The sequence below is a fragment of the Macrosteles quadrilineatus genome, unplaced genomic scaffold (genome assembly GCF_028750875.1).
Source record: "Macrosteles quadrilineatus isolate MER2022 unplaced genomic scaffold, UCM_ALF_1.0 Scaffold_8__2_contigs__length_117827958, whole genome shotgun sequence".
NCBI classification, from domain to species: domain Eukaryota; kingdom Metazoa; phylum Arthropoda; class Insecta; order Hemiptera; family Cicadellidae; genus Macrosteles; species Macrosteles quadrilineatus.
Genome location: NW_026542601.1, coordinates 91412060 through 91428556, shown reverse-complemented (window position 1 = coordinate 91428556; position 16497 = coordinate 91412060). Strand labels below are relative to the sequence as shown.

Sequence of the window (16497 nt, the reverse complement as noted above, 5' to 3'; positions counted from 1 at the left end):
ATGGGAACTATCGAATCTGATCCAGAGGTAGTCTGCTGTACTCAAGTCTTCTGGACTAATAAGAATAAGACATTTATTTGTCATTCAGCAAAATTACAAAATTTGCAATAGACATCGTAACATAATTAATGATTTACATGGATTAATTTGCAGCCTTTAATTTAGATACACATCACAGTAAAATCATGGAATGTTTGAAATCAAAAATTATACTAGGCCTGAAGAGTCAATTTAAAAATTTAAAAATTCATCCGTTGTGGATTCAATTTAAAACCAATCAACAATCTATTATGAAATGCTTACTGAGGCATCTTCTGAAAAGTCAATGGTAACTTGTTAAAAAGTTTTACACCTAATTTAACATAATAATTCATTGATTTAGTTAACCTAAACCTTGGTTCATCTAACCTTGCATCTAAACATGCATCCGTGAGGCAAGTAGGGACGGAGCTTACAACTACACGGTTCTGGCGACTGTGAAGAACCGTACCGTCTTGCAGCTGTCCACTGACTTTGAACCAGATGGTTGTCGCACCGTGGCCGTGCGTTAGTGAGGCATGAGGCCTTGCACACTATTCGATGTTTATTCGGACGTGAGCCCGTCAGCCCTTGTCAATTGTATACTGTTTATGTGTATTGTGACTGTGTGTATCAGTTCATCATTTTCAGTGTCGTAACTTTTTAGTGTGAAAGAAAGAATTGTTTGGACATGGAATCAAATTGTACGGCTTATAACTGGACAGAAAATATCATGTAGTGAGAAAGGAGTGTAAGAGAAGATGTTTTGATATCTGTTTGTACCCAACGTCACTAAATAAAAAGTGTATGGCATGTTTGTTCAAGCAGCATTGGCCAAAATTACAATATGTGTGTCATATGCCATAATGGCTGTCCAAACAAAAGGGGAAGACTTCAATGTAAAATGTATTTTCATCTCTTTTAATGCCATTTACCAAAATAAATTCAAAGATAAAGTCGAGAATTAACTTATCAAGCTTTTAAGCCGGATTACACGATGCTTACAACGATGCTACACGATGCTTACGGTGTTGGTGAGACAATTGTCGGAAGACAACTGACTGGCATGAAATTATTGGCTTTGTGTAAACACTTTGGCCCAATTGCCTTGCCAACTGCCGTAACAATTGCCCGGAAATTCAGTTGTCTCCGTGAGTAGACTGAGGACAAGAGCTGCGCCCAGCGAGGCCCCCCACCCCCTGAAAACCCAGTTGTCACGACAATTGATGCCATGTAAACTGTGTAGGCCAGTAGTGCTGTCTTGTCTTTTGCCAGTAGTACTCTAGATCACTGTTAAATGCCTTGGCAATTGTTGGACACATGTTAATAGGAAGTCGGAAGAAAATCAAAACTGTGTGGATAGGTTAATAAGCTAATAAAATTAAAGGGTTTGGTAGAATTGCATTGGGATTAGTAGAATACATTGCCTCAAATTTGAGCTCAAAATAACAATTGAGTAAAAAATTGCATTCGTTCAAAGATTCAAAATATGTTTGAACGGCTGCCATTTTTGACTCGGTAGGTAGTTCGTTTGATTTTAAATTTGCGGCATTGAACTCTACTAGTAAAAGCCTTTAATTTGGTGTGCATATCAACTTAATAATGTGTTAAAAAAATGATTCTAATGCCCAGTAACTGTGTACCACGTTTTAAAGCTCTATCTTTATTACTTTTTGAAATATTTAACTGTCCCAGGACTTTTTTCCACCCTGTGTAAGCCTAATATATTTTATTTCGTTTTGAATATCATTATGTTAGATGGTAAAAGTTCTTTTCTTTTACTTTATGTTATAATTTCTAAAACAATAAGCAGTGATATCACTTTTTTCCTAGAAGATGTTCACAAAATTTATTTTATTGAGTTAAAAGCAAAGCCAGGGTATGTACTTTTCTGTTACAAAAACCAAAAAGAAGTAAACCAAAACCATTAACTTAGTAGGTCTATAGAAAAACACAAGAATCAAGTTTTTCATAACCTAGAATTTGTGAAGAATTAACTAAAGAAGTGAAAATAAAAAGCAATTCAAAATGATAATTTTAACTTTATTTTACATTAAAATATTATTAATAACCTCATAACACAGTCAAAGTCCAGACTATTCAGCTTCACAGGGCTCTAGTACATAATACCTATCCATGTTCAGTTCCATTACTGTACACAACACTACCTGTGTCAAATTAATTCTTGTGTTTCATAGCTTCTTTTAACTCATCCACTGTATACTGGAGAAAACCAAGTTGAAGCTTTATATCTTCATTGTCCTTAAGTAACTTAGATATAGAAAGTCCCAAAACATTTGCCTGGCCTGGTATATCTGTTTCAATGTTGTATTGTTTAAGCAAACATTCGTCACACAACCAACCCTGATTGAACCAATTTTCCTTGCTGAAGTTGTGGTAAGAGCGTTGTGCCAATTTGCTCGTTATGCACCTCTCGTGAAATGCTTTGTTGCATGTATTTTTTAAGTGGTTAGTGCATTTGATTTTTACTTCTTTGTCAGATGTATTGCACGATGAGCAATGAGTGACTGAATTGCCCATGGTAAATAAACTTCTAGTTAAATGGAATTTTTTAAACTATTTAGATTTACTCACTTGCTGCGTTGGTGCAGTTCTAAGGTTAGTAAAAGCAGCACAGGAACTATCTGCAGTATTACACGGTGATAAAAACACTGTCATGCTCATGACTCGTCTGTGCTCACTCATCACTCATAAACCTGTACCAGCTACATGAAACCAATTGTTTGCTTAGGTGTGTTCATTTATCTCTGAATCATATAATAAGCAATTAAGATAGATAACAACACTTGAAACAGAACATAGGTTGACAAACAATGAATTTATTTATTACCACAGATCAAAATGAAACTAGTTTTGCTGGATACATTCAAGTACAAAAGTTATCTTCATGGAGCAAGCTTTATCTTTCCATGGCAGGAAATTGATAAGGGAATGATAGTGGAAACTGGAAACAGAATGTTTTGTTTTTGGTACCTATAAATTACAAATAAACACTCAATATCGTAATATTATCTCATAAAATATTATCATTATTGGGACATGGACAAATGCTGCGCTTTGATCTGAATTAGAGTTAAAGATTAGTGATGAAAGCGATTATGTAGTGTAATGAATGTACTGTAATGTAATGAATGGAGTTAAATGCTTTATTTAGATTTGTTTCCAAGATCAGATTTTTCTTAATCAGGATCACTTATTTATTAAATAAAAGGCTAACTACCAGGGTATGCTGTGGGTCCAGTGAGAAAAAAAAACTAAGTTCTCATCTCATGTAATTGTTCTTAAACTTTTTAGAAAATAATATATTTAAAATTAAGAGTTATTTAGTTATTAGGTTAGTAAACAAGTTTATTGATGTCCTTGAATTAATTTTAGAGTTTGCCTTTCTTTAACTTGTTGAAGACGTTTGTGTTATGAATGTATTTTAAAACAACATTGTTTGGAAGATACACTTCTTGAGTATTAATCACATAATGACTACTTTTGGTTTTTATTAAAATATGCAGCAATACTTGGATGATTCAATTATGGGTATTTTAGTTTTTTCTGTAAGGGTAAGGGAGCATTCCCAACCCTGGTCTTATTACTCATTACATATTATCTAATGTTGACATTTTCTTGGATGGTATCATTAATTGCCTGACACTAAGTTAGTACTAGCGTCTCATTTTCCCCTTCCAGAAACTGATGAGAACCTTTTCTGCGAAAGAGTGGGGGATTTGGGAGAGCCGCTCTAGTTGATTTAAGAAAATCTTTAAATTTATTTTATAATATTTTAGTTACAAAATTAACTTTTTAACTATAAAATTCATTAAGTTTTAGTTATAAAATTAAACTGTCATAACCTAACCTAACCAACCAAACTTGCTGATAATATAAAAAAGATATAAAATAAAAATCAAATGATAATATAAAAAATATATAAGTTAAAGTAAAAATCTAATGAAGGTTTACTAATTTAAAAAAAAGTTCTGTTCATAAATAAAATTATAAATGCCTCAAATTCTAACAAAAGATGTACAGTTAAGAAGTATTTGCAATCTAAGCAAAACCTTGGACAAAAAATGGACGGGATTCGAAATGGAGACCTCCAGATCACGAGTCCGAGACGCTATCAACTACGCCACGAACACCGATGGAATCATATCGTCTCGTTACGGTAATGGCGTTCCCTAAAGAGCAAAGTGACGTCACGCCCCCCACTCCTTATCTAAAGAGGTTCTCATCAGTTCCTGGAAGGGGAAACCAATACGCTATACTAAGTTAGTTGCATCTGGGTCCAGAATGAATCAACCCAGAAACCCTTAGATCGAGCACAGCAACCAGTCAGCTATACTGTGTCTGTTAACAAACAAATGTTTGTCTTCTAGATTTTGTGGTTATTTTACTAACTTACAAATTATTATGACAAAAACGGATATTTAACATCCTACTGGTTCTCCTCTACTATTATAACTACTATACTAATAAATACTATTTATAACTAAGAAATAAAGTGCACTCTCAAGAATTTAACCTAAAATTATACAGAAAATATGTGTTTTCAACGTTATGCCTACCTCATCCTCATCGGGGTAACATGCTAAGGTTTCCATCACTTGTCTTCTAACCTAATGAAGTACTTCCCCACATGAAGTACGACCTTATGTACTTAACAATACATTATTCAACCAATATACACATAAAATTTCTCAAGATTATGAGTTTATGGCAGAGTCGATTTATTGTTTTATATTGGTAGAATCCTCAATTCTGTTTCCCCTCACTTGCTATTTTGCCCTCCATTTCACAATTCCCTTCCAAACCTTGTGGACCTTACCCAACCTTACCTGGTATTGCTTCAGCTATTCTCCACGAAAAAACCAATTGTTCAGTATATTATAATTTGTAAGTAAAACTTAAGCATTTTGACGGTATTTAATGTAAAATGTATGTGTATGTCATTGACAAATAAAGAAGAATAGATTTGAGTATCAACAGTTGTTTGTATTCAACAGAAATTTGACAATTTCACATTAATGACATCCATAATCCAAAATTGCACTTGTAGTTCTTTTCCACTGCAACAATGAGTGAGTAGATGTGGTGTTGTTATTGAAATTGAGAATGTTGTTACATGATTGAAATGTTTATTGAATTTGGACTATGCTGGATATTAAAACCAAAGTTCTAAACACACAGTTAAGTATTGAGAATCGGCCCATTTGTAAAAATATCTTACTTTGTTTTCATAACATTTCAAATGCACTCAACTTGTTATCATTTATGTATTATAGAAAAACAAACTTGTTTTTAAAATTAATTTTATAGAAATTGAGTTTATAGACAATTTAGAAGTCAAAGTAATGAAAGACATTGCCAGACTGGGTCTACGAGGCAGGTGATTGAGGAGAATGGAGGAGCATTGTTGGTGAAGCTAGAAAACTTAATTTTCAGTGGCCACAGGGGTAAGTTTAAGTTTTTCAAACGAGTATCTCAGTCTTGACTATTATAGATGTAGGGCAGATAAATAGTCTGGTTTTCAAACATAACTCAGCAGAACAGCCACATTTTTATGACATCGGAGCACAACAGAAATGTATAGGTACCACAAATAACAAAGACAGATTACACCAAAGTGAATTTATTTATAAACAGTGGTCCTAAACAGCTAGCACAGGTAACGCTAATCAAATCTAAATTTACACTATTTGACCATCTTAGTGTAGCACAATCTTCAATTAAAACATAAGAAGTACATGCATATAAAATATATACAATATTTTGACTGAATTAACAAAATAAACTTATCTAATGAGAAGCTGTCAATGTACTGTAGTCTCTATTTCACCAAGGGTTCGGTTTTCCCCCACTCTTCCTTTCCTCCTTGATTCCTTCCTTCTTCCTATCCATATCCGGACTTGTCGACTGTCTTGGCCTCTCTCTATCGTAATCCTTCCTGTCAATGTAATCATCATCCCTTTCCTCTCCTTCGCTCAACGGTCCTGTGTGGCGCTTGTCTTCGCTCAACATTCTATCAATCCGCTCCTTGGCAGCATCCACTTTACGCATCGGACTGCCGTCGTCGTCATCGGACCGTGACATGTCTCTCTCATAGCGACGGTAGCGATCGTCACGAGGTTTGAAGTTGTTATGGAAAAACCTCGGTCGTCCTCTACCCCGCATCCGAGGGATGAAAGGTCGACCACCAGGTCTCCACGGGCCGCCCCTGGGAACAAAACTGACATGACATTACAGCAGTTTGTACTGTGTTTTGTACTGATTACTAGAACATAGTATCTCAAAGATTAGAAAAGTGATCATGTTCTTTTACTGACAAGATTCTGCTCACTGTTTTCTTACAAAATTAACATAAAAATCAATGATGAAAACAAAAACCCCATCGGCCATAACTTATTGTAAATGTAAATTAATTGTGAATGCATAAGGGAAATGACTATACCGTTGAGTTAATATAAATTTGTTTGTAAATAATTGCATTTTAGGCGATTAAACCCATGAGTGCTTCTACTTGTAAATGATGGTTTTTCGATAATGAGAATCCCGGTGGCAAACAATAGATACAAGAACACCAACAAAGCCAAAAACACACAGTGATGGTGATGTGATAAACAATAACTATTTTTTTACACCCAAATTTAAATTGATGCTTAAAATATTGATACCAAGACACAAGTTGTTGCCCAAAAAGATTAAGTAAAGCTTGTAAAACCTTGTCTGCTATAAACAACATTAAACAATTCCAAAGCACTATTCACCTGCCCCGAGGGAAGAATCCTCCAGGTCTAGTCTTGAAACCAGTCTGGAAGCGAGGTCTGTAGTAAGTACCTCGGTTGCGAGGGTAGCGACCAGGATACTTGTGGTAGCGGTGACGGTCGTCTGAGCGGCTGCGTGACCGTCTATGATAGTCCATGGAACGTGAACGACTGCGGGATCTGGAGTAAGATCTAAAAATAATTTATTTGGTTGGAATAACGGCTGACAAATACTTTCTTAGACTAAATAAATAAATATAGGATGGAGAGGACACAGCTAACTCACCTGATGAAAGGTTGCAGATGAGTCAAAGAAAACATAAAATCACACACATAATTTACTTAATATTTCGCCTCTTTCAGAGGCTTCTTCAGAAGTAGGCCTAGATGGTAGTTACAAAACAACCTTGGTTGTACAAACAACCTTGTTGTTTTGTAACTACCATCTAGGCCTACTTCTGAAGAAGCCTCTGAAAGAGGCGAAATATTAAGTAAATTATGTGTGTGATTTTATGTGTTCTTTGACTCATCTGCAACCTTTCATCAGGTGAGTTAGCTGTGTCCTCTCCATCCTATATTTATTTATTTAATCCAAGCTAAATGCTTTTTCCTAAAAACATAACCTTTCTTAGACTAAATAATTTCACAACTGAATTTTGAAATTGTTGCCACTAATTTGAATATTTCAAGAGTTTGTGTAGCTAATTTAGTAGAGCAAATCAAAGGCGTATAGGAACTTTAATTTACAACCCTTACAAAAGAGGCTTTGCATTAGTACTCCAATTATTTTAGTATTTCTATTCTAAAGAGGTTTTAACCTTGTATTTGTCTGTTCACATTGAACACCCATGTCCCTTTGTTTGGATCGAACCCATATTTTATTCAATGTGCCCATTATATGATGTTGAGTAGCCAGTGATAACTCTCCATGTATCAATTTCACTAATACAATTGGTACTGGCTACAATTGGTACAAGATAACCGGCTCCCCCCTTGCTTTGCTGGATACATACTACACACTGGCCACTGTGCTCCTTGTGGACGGGTAAATGCAAGAAAATAGTGGCTGCTAACCTCTATTAAATAGCAATTTTTTGTCAACAACTCACCTGCTACGATACGAGCCGCTTTCACTGCTGCGATAACGACGACGTTCACGATCACTGCGGTAAGACCCAGACTTGCTGCGGCTGCGGTCCTTGCGATAGGAGGGACTGCGGGATGAACTGCTTGAGTACTTCTTAGGCGGAGGTGAATCACTCGAGTACTTCTTGTGTGATCGAGACCTGCTGCGAGACCTGAGGAAGTCAAAATAAAATTGATCAAGTTATGATATTAGTGTTAGGGTTTGGATTACTTGAATCCACATCATAATCAGGCTGGATTTATTGTAATAAATATTTCTTTGATAAATCTCCTTTTTTTAATGTGGATGTTTTGATGATTCAATTAATGTTAAGCAGAACAAAATCTAAGGAACAAACTTAATTAAGTTATTAATAATTCAATCCCACAATGGATGGTTTCTCATTCCCGTAATACTTTGATTAGTTGTTAGATCTTACCAGCAGTTAAAAATATGAAAAACTATGACTTTTCAGTAATGTTTTGCTGTGGTAATATACTCTAGCACAACAAACACTAAATGTTACACTATACACAACAATTAGGATTTTTTGAGAGGATAGCAGGCTTACCTGAATGGGAAAGAGTCCAAACTGGCACAGGAAACACAAAACATAACTTTACACTATATACACAAAACATTAACTAATGTTTTGTGTATATAGTGTAAAGTTATGTTTTGTGTTTCCTGTGCCAGTTTGGACTCTTTCCCATTCAGGTAAGCCTGCTATCCTCTCAAAAAATCCTAAAAAATCTAGGCCCTTGTGCTCTATGCTACACCCTTATACACAACAATTAGGTTTATTCGGCATTTTCAACTTAAGAATTTGGCCTATGGTTTAGAGTTTTATGTTTCTGTGAAAAAAATAGACTAATTTTAATTTATGTAAGCCTGCTAACCTCACAAAAATCCTTTAAGCTTAGGCCCCCTAATGCTCTTATGTGAAATCGAATATCAGGACATGTTACAGTGTTTAACATTCTCTGAAACTCAAGAACCATTATTTATGATTTATTATAAATGGTTTATGACTTCTTATTTTATGAATTGTATAAATGCACTGAACAATTTATCTCTGCTTTGACTCAATATACAGAAAAACTAATGGACCTAATGCTTTTTTACTATGCCTTAAACTTTTTGTGGGACGGAAAAAATAAAATTAACGGTTTGATATTTTTTACATAGAATGCCTTAAAATTGCAAACAGTAGCCTTTCACTTTTAGTCTACCTTGAAGATCCCGGACTCCTGGCAGCCCTTTCTTTCTTCTTGGCCGCTCCCTCTGAATCTGAAGAATCACTTTCACTTACTCTGGGTCGCAGCTTACGTTTCTGTGGTGTGATGTCGTCTAATTTTTTCTCAGCAGCCAATGGATTTATACGGAATCTGTGGCATTAGAAATATTTTACATCATACTTAATTGATATAATTAAGGCACTGTAGTGTATAGGCAGTGTAAAAGTCTAATCTAATTAGGGGTCTGCGGGTCCACCAATCTTTCAGCCCAAGATTGGGTCGGCCAAAAAAATAATAACAATTTATTTTCAAAGAAAATAAGCACTATTATATAACTATTTTACTATACACCAATTACAATTATAGGCCTTATAAAATATAATTTTTATGTTAAACTGTACTAATTCCAATAATAGATAAATTAGGTATTTATGATGATGTAAATAATAATGCTAAAGTGTGAGGTTTTATACTTAAGAGGCGGGGAATGAATGATACATATTGCATGGAAACATAGAATTTTTATATTCTTCTTGCATGTTCTTGCCAGTCGACAGGCCCTAAAATTGTGAAACTTTAATTACTTCATTGGATCAACTTTTTATATTAATTTTCATTGACAACTTATTATGATTTAGCTATTTAGTTATTTTAACAGTTATGACAATCAGAAAGAAAGTCTTAATAAAAACTATCTTAGGCCCATTATACCATATATGACCCAACCCAAATTTGGTCCGAAACCCAAACACCAGAGTTAAAAACTGGTCCCGAACTTTAAAAGTCTGGCCCGTACCAACACAAAAATAAAATTCAAAATTGTATTTCCCTTGTTGTAACATTTGCTCAGCAATTATTAAATATAAAACATTAATTAACACATCACACACAACCTGAACAAATTGATTTTCTCCTAACATTTTTGTATAGGTGAAACTCATCAATATACAGGCTATATGACAGATTATTGCCAACATTTTCAATCACGTTAAGTAAAGGATACAGGTGTGCGGGGCTGAGATGTTTTAGAGCCGAGCTTTTATACGATATTGACGTAATGCCATGTAACGAATTAATTGGTCACAAATCAAATCTTGTTTTCTAAATAAAATTTAATGTTTATTCATGTTGGTATTGTGGTAAACAGTATTAAATTTAGTAAACATGAATTTGGTGTTATGAGCATTTATCACAATGTTATCGCAGTAATATCGAGATTATTTATTACTTGTCAACATGTTCTATAAAATTAATTTAGCGTAACATAAATAAAAGTGTAGCAAATGCAAGAAACACTTCTTACCCTCCCAACTTATCCAGGATCATCGGAGCCTTAGCCAACTGTTCTTCAACCTCTTTTTTCTTATCTGGAAGTGTTTTGGTTTCTTTCTCTTTGCTTGGTGTGATTGTCTCGCTCATGTAAATGAACCTCTTTTCTCCCACTTCATCCCAAGTATCTTTCTCCTCAGTTTTATCGCCTCGTTTCTTCAGTCTTCAGTGTAAAGATTAGGAATTAATGTTTACACCATACTAATGTTTCTACTTGTGTGTTTTGTGAATGTTAATGACAAAATGAATGATGAAGCATAACTATTTCAATATGTAAGCCTAAAAATGCAAATGTATTACTTCATTATGCTAGCAAAGCTTCCCTAATTGTGCCCACAGTGGAGGGTGCTTTTATTTTTAATGACTATGCGGGAGATTGGTCTTTTATTGGTGAGTTTATACAAAGTTTGTTTGGTTTTTCTCGTTTGTGTTCTTTTATAAGTGAAAACCCTAGAAGGAATTATTTCGCAAGTCTGACTAAAAATATGATACAATAGTTGTTTTTTTAACTGATGATAAATAATTTTTAGTCTGGAGAAAACTATTTTTATAGGCTAGAATATAAAAAAAAATGGAGAAAAACTTTAAAAAGCTCAAATATTAAATTATAAAAAAATACCAACAGTCCCTTGAATAGTTTCTTTAGACCTAAACCCCACTGAAGAATATCTGCCGACTAAGCAAATTTCTGGTTGAATTCTTCTCAGTTGGCTGTTGACAGGTGGCATAACAAATGTCTATCTATAAATGCTACATTTACTAAAATATGTGTTGCAAGTTATAATATTAAATTCAATTCACGTACATCTAGATAGAGATAAAGAAAACACAGAGATGCCATCAATTTTGTTTTCGGACAAGATTTAGAGCTATCCCTTAGTTTACAAAGACCAACTTTGCCACATGACAAAAAATTTTTTTTGACAAAGTAATAGAACCTTACCGATTTTGAGCTGAGCCAATCTGCATCTTGAACTTGCTCGAAGGTGGAGGGGCCCCAGATGGCAACGGAACATTTTTAGCTTCAGGAGGTCTTATTTGAGGGGGAGAGTCTTCAAATATGTCAAGTTTCTTCTTCTCTGTTAAAACAATAAGTTTTATATAACTAGGTTTCATTTTAATCATATAATTCTAGATCAAAATCTTGGGAAAAAATGTAATACTTATATTCAGTACAATAATATGGAGTTAAATTATAAAAATTAGGTGATTGGCAATGTTACGAATAGGTGAGAAGTGTTATTTAACAATAAATGGATCTGCCCAACAGATGTTTATATATTGTAGTTGTAGTGCTTTTGACTTGTAGTGTATTTGATACCAGGATTTGCAAGAGTTTTTAATTTCAGTCCTGGGTTTGGTCCCCTAACTTTGGAATGAAGCCTCAGAAATAATCGAGTAGTTCACCTAAATTTTACAACAAATAAATATTTTAAGAGTTTATGATGAAAACATAGGAAAACATGACTCACAAATTATCACAGAATAGTACTAACTCAACCTTAGCTCATAGTGAATTATAAACACAAAAAATGTACTATAATTTGGGAAAAATAAGTATTTTCCTGTTTAAATAGTTTCTAAAAAGGTTTCACCTTGTTTGGTGTTCGAGAGCAATTGGGTAACTTAAACAACTACTTTATAATCATTGTAATGAGTAAATAAGATAGGATTCTAACCAAGTTTCCTCTGCCTAGCCTCTTCCCTCAGTTCCTCTTCCAATAGTAGGACCCCTTTGGGAGAAGCTGCTTTCTTGGCTTGAGCAGCTGCAACTAGCTTCTCTACACTGCTGCTCTTCTCTTTCCTGAGGAGAGAACAGTGATATTGAAACAATGGTAGCCTACATTTCGTGAATTAAATGACATATAATAATGGTTTCCTCTTCAAGCTAAGATCTAGGACCAGTGATGTGTCGGTTAGCTATGTAATGTTTTAATACATATTTTAAGTTTGGTTGCCACTAGAAAAACAGTATTAGCTTTAGCAATCATAAAGTTGGTGTATTGTGCATTTATTATAGTCTAATGTCATCATGACAATAAACCTGCATGATCACGGAACTATCGTAATTAACACCCACGATAGTGACAAAAACGAGAGCATCTCCCTCAATCCCGAAATCTCTTAATCTTGGTGAAATTGAGAGCACCTCCTGCGATCACAGAGACTTCATTATTGTCTTCTGTGATCGCAGTGGAATTATTGCTTGCAACTGATAAACAAAAACTGACAATTTCCACTTATTCTCGATTTCAGTTTATTTTTGCTAAAACTGGTGAAATTGACATTATAAACTGACTCATCACTAGTTATGGTGCATGCACGCATTCTGTTACTGTAAAACCTCACCAAACGAGCATAGATCTAAAAGTTTGTTTAATATTGAATAAGTATTCTGACAAGTTGAACAATTAGCCTGATACATCCGGTTGGTAACACTTTCGACTCTTTTTATCGGCATTCCCGCTAAATTAATAATAGCTATTTCAGGGTATCCAGCGTTCCATCAAAATATAATTCAAGGACAATTCCAGGGTTTCCGGGTTCAAAATTTCCAGGGAAAAACTTGGTGCCCAAATAAGCACAGCTTACTTGTTTATGTACACCCTGCAGGTACAATTAAAACCCCTTTGGTGTAGTTCCAAGATAATTTATTGCAATCACAGCAATATCAATCATCTCATCAATCAATAATCTTATTTTTCGGTCAAGGCAAAATTTGAGTTGATTTCCTGCATGACAATATCCGTGATAATTTTCAGCGATAATTTTGCGGCAACCCTGTGATGATTTCTTGCGATCATGGCAACATGCATGATGATTGACATGATCGTTGCAGCATCAATGACGGATATCTGTGATCACCTGCAACGATCATGTCAACTCTAGTTATTTCCTACGATCGCGGTAATAAATGAGGTAAATATTTTGCCACAACGAGAAAGCTCATAATATTTATCAATTTTTCTACATTTATGATACATAATAACTCACTTTTTTGATGAATTTCCTTTCTCAACTTTGACGTAATAACTGAGCTTGCTTTGTAAATCTTCCAAGTCAGGTAGACTTAACCTAAAACAATAACAAATTCCAGTTAATGACAAACAGACTATCTTAAATATTAAACAACTAAATCCTTTCAAATTTTAACTTAGTTACTGAATAATTTAAAACATTTAAGAAGGCCCAAGGGTAACAATATTTTAACTTTTTTCATAAAAGAAAGTTTGTGTTTGTTATTACCTTAAATCTTTTTCACCATACAGGAATTCATCATCATCTTCTAAGTTGCTCCTTCGCCTTTGTTTTCGCAAGGCATCGCGTAACTTCTTCTCTTCTATTTCTTTCATCATTTTCTTCTTTTTACGTTCATCACGCTTCTTCTTCTTGCCTGAAATTAAGTATTTCAAGAGTTGTAAATTTAATGTGCCAAAGTGCTACTTACAACTAGCCTAATTCTAATAACAAGTGGGCTATTAGTATTGTTGATTTGGATAAGGGATACACTTATTTTCCAGAAGAGATTTTTTCTGATTATCATGATTACAAGACTGCACGACTATATTCAATCAAGTGATTCTGAAACTGATAACACATTTTCTGCTGCGTTGTAACAGCAGTAGTTTTGAAGAATTAGAGACCTAACACTATACGATGGTGAAGATCTTGCAAAACAAAATGTTTTAGTGGTAGTGAATTCTATATTGGTACTCCATCAGACTCGAATGAAGTTAATCAAAAATTTGAAAAGTGTTCATAACAACTGGGAAAAATAGTATGGATATATTATAATCATCAATTTTAGCATTGTATTCCTGGCTCAAGAGTGAATTCCTGTCCTAACCTTTTATTAAATGTAGACTACTTGTTTTATTTCCAAAACTTGTATTCTTTTTTGTTTGACTTAAAGAATGATCTTACTTGAACCATAAGATTGACATGACTAAATTACTCACTCTTGCTCCTTGCTTTTTTCTCTTTCTTGCGCTTCTTTTTAGCCTTTTCTTCTATGGCTTTGCGTTCCTTTTTCCTGAAAACAAACCACGGACCAAAGGTAAGATATTTTTATCTTTATGTGTACCATTGATTGTTTAGGCCTATTAAGGAAAAATAGATCAATAGTCAAGAGTAGGAACAGATATTACATTTTTCTACATTGTTTCAAATTTCTTATTTTCTAAGAACAGTTTCTACCATAGCAAAAAAAATCAAAATTTTTCAGCTGACATTATAGCAGCATATTTTAAAGGTTAAAGAATCATAAAGAAAGTCTTGGAGGTTTTTTAGGTCTTCAAATACAGGGTGACAAAAAAGTCTGGAAACGGCTTAATATCTTTTTAACTAAATCCGTTATAAAAATTCAAACCTTTCACATCAAATTTTATGTATGAAAACTACTTTATGTAAGCATTACCATTTTTTGACCTTCACCAGGGGACGACCCATGAGGAGTAGGTACATAATCTTTAATGTAAGCATAGGTTGATATGTACATCAATTTAAAAGGTTAGTCAAGTGGAGTTCATTCCTGGAAACCGCGTCTCAAAAGGTTCACCCGTTACAAAATGGCGGCTGTCCAAATTTCTTGTGGCATTTACCTGCACAGGCCTTAGTATTGGTAAATACTCATAGTCAACATTAGCTGGGAAATCTGAAACCAGGTTAAATTTGGTTTGAAAATAGAATAATATTAGTATATGAGCTAGTTGACTTTAAAATACTATTTTAGCTCTCAAGCTAATGTTGAATACAAGTATTTACCAATTCCAAGGCCTGTGCAGGTACATTCCACAAGAACTTTGGACATACATATAAGTTGTTGTGAAAGGTTTGAATTTTATAACGGATTTAGTTAAAAAGATATTAAGCCGTTTCCAGACTTATTTGTCACCCTGTATAAGCAAATCACTTATGAGCTTATATTTCAGCTAAAAAAAATTTTTATACTTCACTTCCTGTAAGAATGGTTGGTAATTGAGATTTCAGACCTACATTTAAATGCAAATTTCACTGTTTGATACAATCCTTAATGGTATTATCACTTTTTGTAGTCACACATGGTTAACCCCATATTATAAATTAAAACTTTGAATGAGAAAATTAAAATAGAGCCTAAATGGAAACCGACGGGAACTGTTAGCTGTTTTAATTTCATGAAATAGTTTATGTTTGAGTAGCGTATAAAAGAACGTTCTACATGTTACCAAAAATCCATTGTGATTTAATTAATTGCTTTGGTATTGAAACGAAAATACAGTAGAACCTCGCTAATCCGCCCTCGGATGGTCTGACTCCTCACTTGGTCCGACCGTGCCGCCGACATAATAGGCTTCCGCTAACATAACTTCATTGTCCAAGAAAAATACATAGTACATTTTTAAGGGGGTTTCTTTAGTCTAATGTGTTGAAATTAGTTGTACGGTATATTTAACTATTTCTGCTCACTATTTATATGCAGTAGGCTCCCACATTATTGTTTTTAAAAATCACAGTTCATTTGACAAAAATTTTGAGAAGCGCAAAAGTTTGAGAAAGAGGGTAGCGGATTTCTACCCCCGGATATTTACCCCCATGAAAAAACGATTACGTCATTTTGACGTCACGAGGGAGCCTATACACAGTCGAGAAACAGCCCCCGACTGGAAATCTACCCCCGGACATCTACCCCTCGTGACGTCAAAATGACATAGGCGTTTTTTCATGGGGGTAAATATCCGGGGGTAGAATTCCGGCGACCCTGAGAAAGCTGTGATTTTAAAAGTTACAGTTTTTATTACTGAACCAAGGTTAATGACTTAAACATAATTATCATGATTACGCAATAGCCTACTAATTGTTTTTTGATGATTTAAAATGCAAATTACATTAAAATCTATTTATACAGTATTTGGCGTTGTTTATGAGTTAGAAATGACTGTTTTATGTCATGTTGGATGGAACCGTGGTTTTCACTTATCCGTGGTCTGTTCAAAATACAGTTTTACTATGTTTTTATGTCAATAAACGT

General features: G+C 34.3%; 1 protein-coding gene across 2 annotated transcripts in view; it reads right to left on the bottom strand.

Annotated features, from left to right (window-relative positions):
* Positions 1-5646: 5646 nt before the first annotated feature.
* LOC128999938 (tetratricopeptide repeat protein 14 homolog) overlaps positions 5647-16497 on the bottom strand; it is a 34684-nt gene continuing 23833 nt past the window's right edge. The window contains exons 14-23 of one of the 2 annotated variants that reach the window (XM_054426727.1): positions 14447-14520; positions 13734-13881; positions 13482-13562; positions 12167-12291; positions 11431-11566; positions 10462-10650; positions 9153-9308; positions 7904-8092; positions 6798-6986; positions 5647-6259 (exon numbers count right to left, since the gene is read on the bottom strand). In XM_054426727.1, the coding sequence (XP_054282702.1) occupies positions 5866-6259; positions 6798-6986; positions 7904-8092; positions 9153-9308; positions 10462-10650; positions 11431-11566; positions 12167-12291; positions 13482-13562; positions 13734-13881; positions 14447-14520 (1681 nt within the window). In that variant the 3' untranslated portion in view covers positions 5647-5865. The remainder of the gene's footprint in view (positions 6260-6797; positions 6987-7903; positions 8093-9152; positions 9309-10461; positions 10651-11430; positions 11567-12166; positions 12292-13481; positions 13563-13733; positions 13882-14446; positions 14521-16497) is intronic. The other variant, XM_054426728.1, reaches the window with a different exon arrangement.